The sequence below is a fragment of the Eschrichtius robustus genome, chromosome 7 (genome assembly GCF_028021215.1).
Source record: "Eschrichtius robustus isolate mEscRob2 chromosome 7, mEscRob2.pri, whole genome shotgun sequence".
Classification (NCBI taxonomy): domain Eukaryota; kingdom Metazoa; phylum Chordata; class Mammalia; order Artiodactyla; family Eschrichtiidae; genus Eschrichtius; species Eschrichtius robustus.
In genome coordinates this window covers 12,735,529-12,748,549 of record NC_090830.1, presented here as the reverse complement: position 1 = coordinate 12,748,549, position 13,021 = coordinate 12,735,529, and the positions used below count along the sequence as shown (strand labels likewise).

At 47.5% G+C, this 13,021-nt stretch overlaps 1 protein-coding gene across 2 annotated transcripts in view; it reads right to left on the bottom strand.

Moving 5' to 3' along the window:
• Positions 1 to 635: 635 nt before the first annotated feature.
• The window catches only part of SIPA1L2 (signal induced proliferation associated 1 like 2), a 107,967-nt gene continuing 95,581 nt past the window's right edge, over positions 636 to 13,021 (bottom strand). Inside the window, exons 18-21 of one of the 2 annotated variants that reach the window (XM_068548846.1) lie at positions 7,571 to 7,624; positions 6,898 to 7,021; positions 5,869 to 5,950; positions 636 to 1,899 (exon numbers count right to left, since the gene is read on the bottom strand). In XM_068548846.1, the coding sequence (XP_068404947.1) occupies positions 1,753 to 1,899; positions 5,869 to 5,950; positions 6,898 to 7,021; positions 7,571 to 7,624 (407 nt within the window). In that variant the 3' untranslated portion in view covers positions 636 to 1,752. The remainder of the gene's footprint in view (positions 1,900 to 5,868; positions 5,951 to 6,897; positions 7,022 to 7,570; positions 7,625 to 13,021) is intronic. The other variant, XM_068548847.1, reaches the window with a different exon arrangement.

Below are 13,021 nucleotides of genomic sequence, written 5' to 3'. Positions count from 1 at the left end.
TGAAGCCCACGTGAGAAATCCCTCTGAAGGTAAATTCTAGGAAATCACTGTGCTTCCTCCAAATTCTTGATACAGTTTCTGTTCTCGGAAGGTGGAGAACTTTGTACCGTGATTACTGTGGTTCCCTTCCCACTCTGGCTCACGTTCTGTCTTCTTTCTGTCTTACCTTTGATTCAAGTTTGCAGTTTACTCCTTCCTGATTATTTTTCAAATCCCTATTACTTTATTGCATTTATTTTCTTGTAAGCAAGACCAAATGCTTTGCTGAATAAGATAAACATTTTAAAAAAAATCAAAATGAAAGGCAATCTTGGGTAAATCACTTGACTTTAGCCTCAGTTTACTGAGCTGTAAAATGGGAATCCCGGCACCCACCTAGTAAGGATACTGTTAGGATTCAATGAGATCTATGAGAAGTGCAGAGGACAGTGTCTGGCACGTGGCAGCCGTTAATCAGCACTAGTAACTTTTTACTTTAAATCAGGTTGGGATTCTGTAAGAAGGCTCAGTAGTACTCAGTACAGATTAAGGTCCTAAACGACCAGGAATAAATTCTCATACACTCAGATTGTTGACATATTAGAACCCCGAAGTCTACATTCACCTGACAACACTGTTCCTTGTGTGGACTCTTTCAAACATTTATTAAAAAAGCAAAACGTACATTCATCTCAAATAGAACAGTTAAAAATGGTAAAGCAATACAAACAACTTGTTACCAGCAGCATCCAGTTGTTAGAAGGAAGGTCCTGCCCCGCTCCTCACTCCTGCTTGGGCAAGCTCAGCCTTTTCTGAGCCCGCTGCTACCTACACCGCCCTCCAAAATAGTGCAGGTGAAACCAAAGTTTATAAAATTAACAATTTAAGGTTAAATAAGCTTAAATAAGGGTGTTAAATACAAGACACTTCATCAAAGCTTCTGTACAAAGATAAAACAAATTTGGCATTGTACAATTGATTCTGCTGGCTCATGGCACACAGGGGAGCTCTCGTAAGTAAGCAGGTTGACTCTTTTCTTTTTTCAACAGAGCATTAACTATACAAAAGTGAACTAAGAGTTGAAGTAACTACTCAGTGAGCCATTTACAAGGCATATGTATCTTTTTTTTTTTTCTTAATCAGAACACTGTTAATATTCAGGCACCGTTTGCTCCTGCAAATAAATAAGTCTCTAAAGGAACTGCGTTTGAACTCGTGTTAGACACATCAGTGCTTTTTCTGTTCCCCTCCCGACACGGCTTTTCCAACTATTTCCCCTGCCTCTTTCTTATTGCTATGATAATGTGGCTGTAGAAATAAAAACTACTGTACATCCAAAAAAATAGAGCACCTTTAACATTAAAGTATATGTCTGATTATTTGTTCTCATGTTTATTTTACAATTCTAAAGCCCAAGCTATGGTCAATTGTTTTAGTATCTCTACCAATTCACCTGATATATAGGACATAAAACCCAACCCTCGTCCCTCAGGAGGGAAGCCCACGCAGAGCTCCGTTTCAGCAGAGCCTTAGAGGGCCACACTGACACCAGAGTTTACATTCATCTCGACACCAGCGTTACATTCATCTTCACGAGCGTTGCTCTCCGCGGTCACACGGCGGCTCCCCGTGCTGCTGGGGGGCATGGTGCTAGACAGAGTGGGGACAGCAAGCACGGCTACGGTGGGCTGGAAGCACAGCGAGAAACCACATGTTGGCGACTGTGAAGGGACCCCGGGCTTCCCCAGGGCCCCTGGTTGGGCGGCGCTCAGGTTACGGCTTCTTGTCGACGGTGTTGAAGAACCACTCCGTGAACTTGCGCAGCTGGGCCGCGGCCGTCTGCGACTCTTCCTGCAGCCGAAGGTTGTCCTGCCTCAGGTGCTGCACTTCGGCCTGCAGCACGGCCTTGTCCTGCTTCTCCTGGGGGCAGGGGGTGGAAACAGATGGTCACACATCTGCGGGACACGCTCTCTCCTCCCAGCTGCAGTCCAAACGCTTCTACCCTTATTTATTTATTAATTTTTTTACTGATTTACTTATTTCTTTTTTTTTTTAAAATTAATTAATTAATTTATGGCTGTGTCGGGTCTTCGTTTCTGTGTGAGGGCTTTCTCTAGTTGCGGCAAGCGGGGGCCACTCTTCATCGCGGTGCGCGGGCCTCTCACTATCGCAGCCTCTCTTGTTGCGGAGCACAGGCTCCAGACGCGCAGGCTCAGTAGTTGTGGCTCACGGGCCCAGTTGCTCCGCGGCATGTGGGATCTTCCCGGACCAGGGCTCGAACCCGTGTCCCCTGCATTGGCAGGCAGATTCTCAACCACTGCGCCACCAGGGAAGCCCCTTATTTATTTCTTGAGGGGAGAGGGAATCTGATTGCCCGCTCTGGTTTCTGCCAAAAACAGGGGGGTGGGGACGAGTAACTCAGAATATTCTTTCCTTTCATCCCACTTTGCTCCCAACAGGAAGCGAGACAGCTGTTATACGGGCAGGTGATTAACCACAGTCTATATTATCCTCTATCTGAAAAAGGGGGCCTGGGAAAAGGTGCAGCCTTGGACAGGAGGGCAGAGCTTCCCGGGTGCACCTCCTTACTGCACAAGTCGGAATCAGCATACCTGCTGATCCTAGGCTTGTTTATCACGAGCTCATCTTGTCTTAAAGCTTTCCTGGGACAGTGTATTTCCCTAATGACCTTCAAAGTGTGCCACTAAAAACTATGTACAAATTATCAAGATTTTTCAGGGACTTCCCTGGTGGCGCAGTGATTAAGAATCCGCCTGCCAGTGCAGGGGACACGGGTTCGAGCCCTGGTCCGGGAAGATCCCACATGCCGCGGAGCAACTAAGCCCGTGCGCCACAAGTACTGAGCCTGCGCTCTAGAGCCCGCGAGCCACAACTACTGAGCCCGCGCGCCACAACCACTGAAGCCCGCGCGCCTAGAGCCCGTGCTCCGCAACGAAGAGTAGCCCCCGCTCGCTGCAACTAGAGAAAGCCCGCGCTCAGCAATGAAGACCCAACGCAGCCAAAAATAAATAAACAAATAGTATTAAGAAAAAAACAAGATTTTTCATAAGAATCAGACCTGGAGTTTCCAACAGACAGTAACGGAAAACGTACAACACAAGTTTGAGCTCCCAGACGCTGAAAGGGATGTCTTGCCCCAGAGAGGGGGGGGGGGGGGTCATTGTCACCGTGGTGGTGGGAGATGACTTGATTGCTAACTCCGCAGACGCACCTGCAGCCCTGTGCCCACGGCCGTGCGGGTGAGCTGGGGGATAAGACTCTTCAGGAGACTGGCCCCCTCGGCGTGTCTGGCCCTGCCCCTGAGCTTTGCTCCTATTTCCCGTCCCTTCTCACCTCTCGACCAAAGACACCGGTCCCAACTGGAGGCTGGTGTTAGAACTCATTGCCGACTCAGCCCACGTCCCTCAGTCACTACAAGAGGTTCAAGCTCCTGGCCGCCCCAGGCGCCAGGGCTCTCGTTCCCAACACGGCTCAGACATCCCCAGGGCCCTGCTGCAGCTCAGCTGCCCACCTCTCCTGACCCCTTGACCCTTTAACTCCACCCATGGAATGCGTCCTCTGTCACCGAAACCTGCTGAACTCTCAAGCTTTTCCCTGGATATTCCCTTTATCTTCAGCTATAAGTGAGTCCTGACTCTCTCCTGGGGACGAGGGTTTGTTCTGAAGAGCACAGGGCCTGGAGGCTGCCAGGCTAACACCTCGCCCCGGCTGCCCGGTGCAGGTAACTGCTCTCCCCTAAAATCCCAGCTGCCGGGAGAAGCCTGACGTGGGCTGAGAGACCTGCCACTCCTGCTCTTTGCCATGGTCGACTCTATCTCCACTCCCTTCCATCATGGAAGATTCCAGAATGTGGTTCACCTTTCTTCTTTCCTCCTCCATCCCTCATGTTTATTGATGATCTTAAGATGCCGTAGATGTTCCACCTGATTCAGTCTCTTTGTGACCTCGAAGACTGCCCTCCTCACCACCCCCCTCCTGTGGCTATTTCCTGTACCTTGAAGCTATTACTGATAACCGCACATCTTCCTAAATGTTTCAAGCTCCCACTGCCTGGCCACCACCTCTTGTCTTTCTAAAATAATTTCTCCAGTATCCACCCCTCCAAAAATGATCTAATCTACCAGTCTTACCTTATTGCCAGCGTCCACTCACACCCCCTGTGATGACATTATTCCTCCTCACCCAGCTTAGACTCTGAGTCACTCAGTTTAATCACATCCTATACACACTGAATGGTCCCTGTCTATCGCTCCTGGTCTTAATTTCTTGTCTAAAATCTAATATTGGTTAAGTCCAACTCTCTAACTTTTCTACACCTACATCTGGAGACAGGGTGACCAGCTGGCCCGGCTGGTCTGGGACGTTCTTAGTTCCAGCTTTGAAAGTTCTGTGTCCTGGGAAACCCTCCATGCCAGGCAAGCTGGGACAGCTGGTCATCCACACTGGAGGAAAATACCTAACTTATGCTGCAGTCTTACCAAATACATCTGGTCCAATTATCCTCCACTCTACACCTTACCCTCCATCCTTAAATCTCTCACCCTCCTTCCCATCGCTCACTCTCAGCTCTGGAATAAAGAAACCACCAGAGGGGAACTTTGTCAACCTGTCTCTGTTTGGACTACAGCCATACCTTGCTTTGCAGATACCAGTGTTTTACAAATTCAGGGTTTGTGGCAACCCTGCATCGAGCAAGTCCATCGGCGCCATTTTGCCAACTGCATTTGCTCACTTCATGTTCCTGTGTCACATTTGGTCATTCTCCCAATATCCCAGACTTTTTCATTATTATTACATTTGTTATGGTGATCTGTGATCTTCGACGTGCTGCAATCGTTTTGGCACTTTTTAGCATGAGAAGGATTTTTTAATTAAGGTATGTACATCGTTTTTATAGGCATCATGTTATTGCACACGTAACAGACTACAGTATGCCATAAACATAATTTTTATATGCACTGAGAAACCACAACATTCATGTGATTCAACTTATTGTGATATTCGCTTTATTGCAGGGGTCTGGAACCACACCTGCAGTACCTCTGACGTAGGCCTGTACTCGTGTATGAATGCACGTGTGCACGCATGCACACGGACACACACACACACACACACTCTGCTCTGGTAACTATGTGTGGACGGCCCCTCCTCCCATCCAGGCCAGCTCCCTCCTTGTTAAGCTCAGGACATTGTTTCCCTCCCAAGTGGATCATCTCTACCAGCGCTCATGCCAGCTGTCACTTCTCTCTTCTCCCTTCTTCCACCAACAAAACCCTCCCCATGGCCCCTCCCCGCCCCACCATCACCCACCAGCTGCAGCACTCCATTCCATTTCCCTGGATAGCAAAGCGGCTGCTGATAGCACGGTGCTCATGATCCAACAAGAGCTCAGCAAAGGTCTGTGGAATGAATGACCTCACACCTTTTGAGGACCGAGCTTGCACAGGTTGATGGGTAGAGCAGACGCTGACTCAGTAGGAGGAAGCAGCCTGGGGAGACCAGGCTTCCTGATAGCAACTAACGCTTCTTAGGTCAGCTCATAAGTGTTGGAGCAACTGATGATAACTCACTGAACTGAAAAACGCTAGCCTGCTGCGTTTCTGCCTCATTCTGAAGACTGGACATCCGGGGCTCATCCTCATCCAGTCAGACCTACAGGACCTTGTGTCCCCTACAATGAAATACAGCAGCTGTGGGCAAGAAGATGGAATCAGACCTCAGGAGTCTCCGTTTCCATTTACGGTTGGGTTTTGATTAGGGCAGTTATCTTTCTTGAGCGTCTTTTTTTTTTTATTCCTAATAGTTAAAAAAAGGTTGATTGTGTAAGAGAAAGAGTTCTGAGCATGGGCTTCCAATCGATTGCTTTACCTTCCGAAGGTCGGTCTGCAGCTGCCGAAGAATCAGCTCCAGCTGGTTGACTTTCCCAGTCAGCGTGGATGGAGGCCGCCCTCTAGCAAGGAAGGAAAGACTTAGAAAGACTCAAGCGCGCTGAAGTCAAGACACCGCAGTCAAGAGTTTTCGCTGGTAAAGTTTTCATGTAAAAAATTCTACTGTGTGCTTAGAGCCCAGCAAGGAAATAAATAAGATTGTGTCAGATGTCGAAAGTGAACACACTGCTGCTTTGGTGGAAAAATCCCTCCTGGGTGCCTTCTGATTTAAAAGGGGATTCAGAATCTCTACAGGCATACGCATTGGTAAGAAAGCAAAAGATAGGTGATCTAAATGCAGTTAGCAGCTGAGGTTAGGTAGACCAGAACGAAGTCCTGAGAACCAAATATAGACTCAATGTCCCCAAATTTGCCTTCCTCTGTTAAGGAAGTATCAAGGGGCTCATCACCAAGATGAACATGCAAGTTGTTGATAACTCGAGTTGACAGACAAGTTGGAATTGGGCGTGGCTGACACTGAGAAAGAACATACACTCCGTGGGCGATGAGCACGCCAAGAACACAGGGACAGAGATAGCTCGCTCTCGGCACACCTCAGTGGGCGCCGTGGGGCTGGGTGGACGACCGGGGTTGGTGGGCGGGAGCGTGCCCTCGGCAGATGGGGGATGGCCAGCGAGGTGTCCCCGTCTGATGCCGCTGCAGTGATCACGCGGCAGATGCTGACCGGGCGTCACACCCTCCCGCCCGGGCCGTGAGCCTCACCACCAAGGGCGCTGACTACACGTCTTGGCAGGACCCTCCCGTGGAGCGCAGCAGTTACGCTGACAAGCTCCATCCACCCCGGCAGCGCAGAAGACGTCTCAGGCCCGCTCGGTCCCTTCTCTGGGTCCTGAAGGACTAGGAGAAGGCAGGTGAAAATGGTTTCCTGGCTGGCCAGGGCTGAGTTGAACCCCTGTTACCCACTGGGGCCCGGGACACGGGAGGGGGGCGGTCCACAGGGGTCACGTACCCAGTGGCGTCCATGAAATCTTTGCCACTGCCAGGATCGACACATAAAGGCAGCTCCTGGGCCCCTTCCAGGTCCTGCTCCGGGTGCATATCTGTCAGGGTACAGAAGGACGCCACTCTCTGGTCTGGGGATGGGAGACACACACAGAAAGAAGCATTAGTAATAGCCGCAAGGCACCATTTCTTCGTGGAAATGAATAGTTGCTAAATAAAATCTTCCCCTCCCCCCAGTCAGTTACTGCCCTGTTTTAAACAAAACAAAGAAGAACAAACTCAGGCAAGCTGCTGACAATCAGAAAGCATTCAGGCTGGCCGCCCTTCTGGGCTGCATGGCACACTCATATCACAGCCGTGGGAACAAGGAGCAGACATTGGATTTGCTAGAGCCAATCTTTCTTCTGTCCACATCCCAAGAAATGCCAAAGCCGCTGGCTGGGCGTGAAAGAACGGCATTGGGGGATGACATGACTGATTCACAGAGCCAAGGAGAGGGACCTCTCCTCAAGCTCTCCCCGAACCCGGAGAGCATCCTTGAGACACAATGGCCCGGACACGTCACCCTGTGTGTCCCCAACCCCCTCCGTGCTTCCATAACCATGCAGACGTGCAGACAATGAAACAGAAAGAGAAGGTTACGGAGGATGGAGACCCCACGAACAGCCCCAGACAATCACCTAGATAGGACGTGTGGTGACAGAGTAGCCCAAGTTCTTCATCTGAGTCAAGACCTGAAATAAGATTTAGAATTTTCTTTTGAACAGTGATATCTCTCCTCACTTGAGAGCCTCTGGGGGCCCACATCAGGCTCAGGTGATGGGGTCCTATGAAATACAGCTGTGTCTGTGTGTGTGTGTGTGTGTGAGGGGCACGTGTGTACACGTGTGTGCCAGTGTGCACATCTGCATGTGTGTAAGTGTGTGTACATGTCTGCCTGTGTGCATGTGTTGTACTAAGCCAGGAACTGCCCCGAGAGACAGTATTATGCATCGCCAAAGAGTGTGGAGAGATTGTACATTTCACGCGTCATGGTCCCGGCCGGACGCACGGCTGTCGTGACCCAACAATGGTTAAGTGGCATGCCACACATGTGCCAGTCCAGCTGCAGGAAGGCGTGACCATTTTGGGTTTGCTTAAATGACCAGCTCCCTGAAGGTAAAGATAGCGGTGGTGAGAGAGATTAGCTACATCTTCTCACTAAAACCCTTAGAGGAAGATCTGTAGTGTTTACAGCAGTGAGAGCGATGGTCAGCACGACGACCCCTCCTTAGCACGGGGCCGTTTCTGTTCCTGGCACCGGTGACTTCACATCCAGTGTCTCAAGAGCTAGGCAGGAAAGGCAATGTGATATTCTTCGGAACGGGAACCAGACAGGCCCAGCGCTGGGCGCTGAACTCTGACGCAAGAACGCTGGCCCAGAAATGCTGAATGGCAGGCAGAGAAATCCTGCTTTCAAGCAAAAGGTACAGGGGAGAAGCAGGGACACATCTAATCATCCACCCCCCCCCCCCCCCCCCTCCACCGCCCCCTGGCACCCGAGCGCATCCACACTTGGGATTCACACGAGGGATACGGCAGGTGCATTAGCGCTGCAGCGGCTTTTTCACGTGATGTGATTAACGGCTGCGAAATCGCACTGGGGTCCGTGTCAGGGGTGCTCTGTTCTTAATTTATCCCCCTCTGGCTGCTGGCCGCCTCTCCTAATGAAGGTACCTGCTCGCCTGGATTCAGGAGGATCATGCACATCCCGTTAATCAGCGAGGATGGCGGAGGGGCCGGGGGCCCTGGAAGGAGCCGGGCCTCAGGGCTGGGGGCACCCACAGAGTCCGGGCCCTCCCAGAGCTGCGCTGAGTACCCCGCCTGATCGATCCGTACAGCAGGTTCCCCAGACATGTGTCCCTGCCCTCCGTCGTGACACCTCAACACCCGTGACAGGTACGCAGGTGTCCTCAACCGACATGCCTGTAAAGCTTTAAGGGGCCCTTCTCCACGCTTCGCACCTTCTACAGGATGACAGACCTTCTGTAACTATACATTCCTGAGAGATAACCAAACTCCCAACTTGGTACAGGCTGGTAGGGGTTTTGCATCTGATGAAGTAATTTGTAATTTAATTAAGATGAACAGCATAACTTGGGCACTGCCTACTTTTACACCTGATGGGATGTGACCAGCAGAAGTGGGCAGGAAGGACGGAGCACACAGGCCGGGGGTGAGTGGCCCTGGGGAGGGGTAGAGGGTCTGGTCTACCGGAGTGTCCAAGGTAACCCTCTGTTCTGTGACGGCCCCAAAGCAGGGAATGCTTCCCAGTTAAAAAAAAATCAACAGCAGAGGCATTTTTTATTCCGCAGTGAATTTAACTACGGACCAAAAGGAGTGAAAGAAAAGAAAGAACTTATTCTTCTCACTTTTTAAAAGGGTCTCATTGACTCATCCACATTTTATGCAACCCGGTAATAATTTGGTTAGTTTGTATCTTTCTTATTAATATACTTGGTTCTGATGGTCAAGTCTAAATATCTCAATGAAAACGTCTTAGCTTGCTTCATCTATTTTTACCTTAATTGATAAAGTACCCACATATTTGAAGAAACAGAACTTGCTACTGGCAGCCATTCAAACATTCCTTGGGGAGAAACAAGGTCCTACCGGTCAGGAGGCAAGAAGCCAGAAATAGTTTTGCCAACGATGTAATTTCACAAAGAGGATTTCACTTTGAATCTGAAAAGCCTGGGAAGCTGAAATGCAACCAGAATGCTACTTGATTAAGTACAGACACTAAACTCCTTTGTAAAATAGCTAATCTTAGTGACAGTTTCCAGTGGGAGCTTTATTCCTCCACAGCTGATTTCTGTAATGATAAATATTCAGTAACCAAGTAATTACTGACATTGAACCAAAAGGCACAGACAAAACTGTAAGAAAAGGGAGGCTCGGAGTATGAACTTCATGTAAATGGTGAGCGCAGCAAAGACCCAAATCACCCACACTCTACGTGTTTGTTTGGTTTTTTCCTTTCTGTTCTTTCCTGTGCAAGCAAATCTGGCTAAGAGGGGACATGAGGGCATGGCTTACACATGAAACAATCCTCCCCTTGAAATAATCTTCAAAAAACCTGATTTCAATGTCAGTTTCTTTTTTAAAATTTATTTTATTGAGTAGTATAGTTGATTTACAATGTTGCGTACCAAAGTGATTCAGTGATATATATTCTTTTCCATTATGGTTGATTACAGGATGTTGAATATAGTTCCCTGTGCTACACAGCAGGACCTTTTTGTTTATTGTCAGTTTCTTATTTTAGTGCATTTAGCACTAAACAAGAGGATGAACAGTCAGCAGACTATTTCATATCAATCTAGAGCTGACATGGCACAACAGTTGCCTGCAAATAATCCCTTTGACCCCAGGCAAGCTGCGTGGAGCCCCTGTCAGAGATCTGTAAGTCCCGGCCTGAATCGGGAGGGACGGGTGCTCTGATCAACTAGCCATGTCTGCCGAGGGTGTAGAATGGGAGAACGTATGCCAGATGTATGCCATACAGGACACGCAGGTGTGAGGCTAAATTAAACTAAACCCATTTCCACAAATGAGGCTGTTCCAATATGTCTTTGCTACAACTACAAATTACAGAAAAGCTGGGGCTCTCTAGCTACAGGTAGAAAATCACAGGTTCTGTTTCTGACAGCTGTGCTTATCAAATTGTAGCTTATTTAACTGACCGCCAGGAAAAGAACATTTTTAAACATAAAATACCTTGGTTTAGCCTTTTGCAGCCTACTGATGAACGTTGCAAGGTAATGGTCTAGAACCTGAGTAATGAACAAAGAAAAGCTCTGGATTTATTCTTTTAAGATACAACTATTGTTGTTTGGTCCGAAACAATTTTCTTACTTTTGAGAGAATTTAAGTCAATTTACTATAGTAAATTAACTGTGCATTTTTTCATCTAAGTAGCTGTCATTTTTCTTTTCTTTTCTGTTTTTGTAAACCTTAGGAGTCTTACCGTGTGTCCCATTTTGTTTATGCTTATATCCACGCAGCGATTAAATGACAGTAACTTTAACAAACTTCATCAAACTTAAGCTGAAGCTTCAGAACCGAAAAAGTTCTCATCATAAACATGCAGGCTTACTGCGCTCTGTTTAAGAAACCAAGGGCATAGGGAACCTAATAAAAGTGTAGACTTCCGTTTTTTCAGAAAATACACTTATGTGGACTTTCATTCCCATGGCGGTGCCTGACAAATGAGTTAATTCTGCACGTGTCACGAGCACACACATCCGCTTGCAACAGTTAAGACCAGCGGGAAAGAGCTGAAATCCCGAGGGGAGGAAAGGCCTGTGGGGACGCGTGCGGGACACGGACACGCAGGGAGTCTCCAATCACCAGTTTATAATGTTGCCTTTGACACCTGTTTCCACTTAAGACAACGTCATCCACTCAACAAATGCAGAGAACACACCGACTGGCAACCTCTGGTATTCTGATAAGAGAACTACTTTAAATCCTAGAACTTTTAAAAAGACTCCACTTCCCCTCCCCGGCTTCACTGTCCGACCCACAGCCAGCTTTGCTAGTTGGGTTTGTTCACTTGACCATATTGGGGGCATGGGACCTCTCTCTGTTATTCGGTCCCTCTATACTTCACATTATTTTATGTCATAAGGGAAGTGACAAATGATGGTCTCAGTGCGTAACGCTGACGACAGGTGTTGTGGAGGAGTTCTGATGGGCCGAGGGTCACATCTCACCCTTCCCCACTAAACGTAACAACTGCCCACGTGACAAGAAGCCAGAACTGGGACTCCGCCAGTTTTCAAACGTGTCACAGGAGAGGGGAGTGAGGGGCCGTGGACTGTCGTGATAAACACACTTGGCACTTGCCTCACCTTCTCTCTCCCAAGCTTATGAAGGAGTTCTCAATTTTTAGACACTGGTTTTTGGAGCAGAGTTCCATTACCTATCTATTCGCTTATTAATTAATTTTTAACAACGCTGCATAGCATTTCTCTGTCGGAAGCTTTTCTATCCTTTCAAATCATTGCCAGTAAGCAAATTCTCAGGAATGAGATTTCTGGTCAAAGGGTGGGTACATTTTCTGGCTCCAGTTATGTATTGTCATATTGCTTTTGAACACAAAGATGGATCAGTGTATAATCTTTATAATGATACCAGCTGTGAGCATTCTTCATAGCTTTCCAGAGCTGCTGCATCGTTTTTCATACTCAAAAGGTGGGAGCTGGTACCTCATTACTGTTTACGTTTACATGTGTGGTTGAACACTTTTCAAGTCCTCATCTATCGTGTGATCCTTCTTTTTGGACTGTGCGACACATGACTTGACCGTTTGTTTATCAGGCATTTGGCACTTTTGGGGGGTCATGTTCCTTCATTCACTGGAGATACCCTGGTTTTATCCATCACATTTATTACAAATCTTTCCCATGTTCCCCTGCTTCCCCTTTTATTTTAATGTTCTCATCCAGGTTCATAAAAGATCTAAAGATTTAAATACTTTTATCTGGTCATATGACATTTTTGTACGTTCTCTCATTACTCCATAATTATGGCACTGGCATGCTTCCAAAACATTAATCGTCCTGTCTTTACTTTTTCTAGAATTGACTTTTCTAATTCCTAAATCCAAATGGAGTACATAAATTCCACTCCCATTTAACTCTTAAATATACACAGATTTCAGCCTAGGCTCTTTTTTTTTCCCTTCAAAAGGACTCATTTCTATCTTTTGAATCGTTATTATGCTGCTTTACTGCTATTGATTTATAATAAACTTTTATGCTGACCATTGTTCATCTGTTTTCCAAATGGATGCAAATATCCTTTAGATATCTGAACTGAAATGGTACGAAGTCTGTGAATTAACTCAGGGAGGGCTCTCCTTTTTCCCATGTGCTTTCTATCCATTCCTATCCTTTCATATATTACAACTTCTCAGGTATCAAAGTGTCCAGTGCTTTTCTCTCATTATAATTCTAATGATGGCTAACTCCCAAGGAACTTATAATTTGATCTTGCTGATGTACCTAAGGTGTCCTTTATGACTGCTAAGTGGAAGGCTGTCTGCAAAGATGGCTGTGGGCACATGCCACCCCTCATACCAGAAG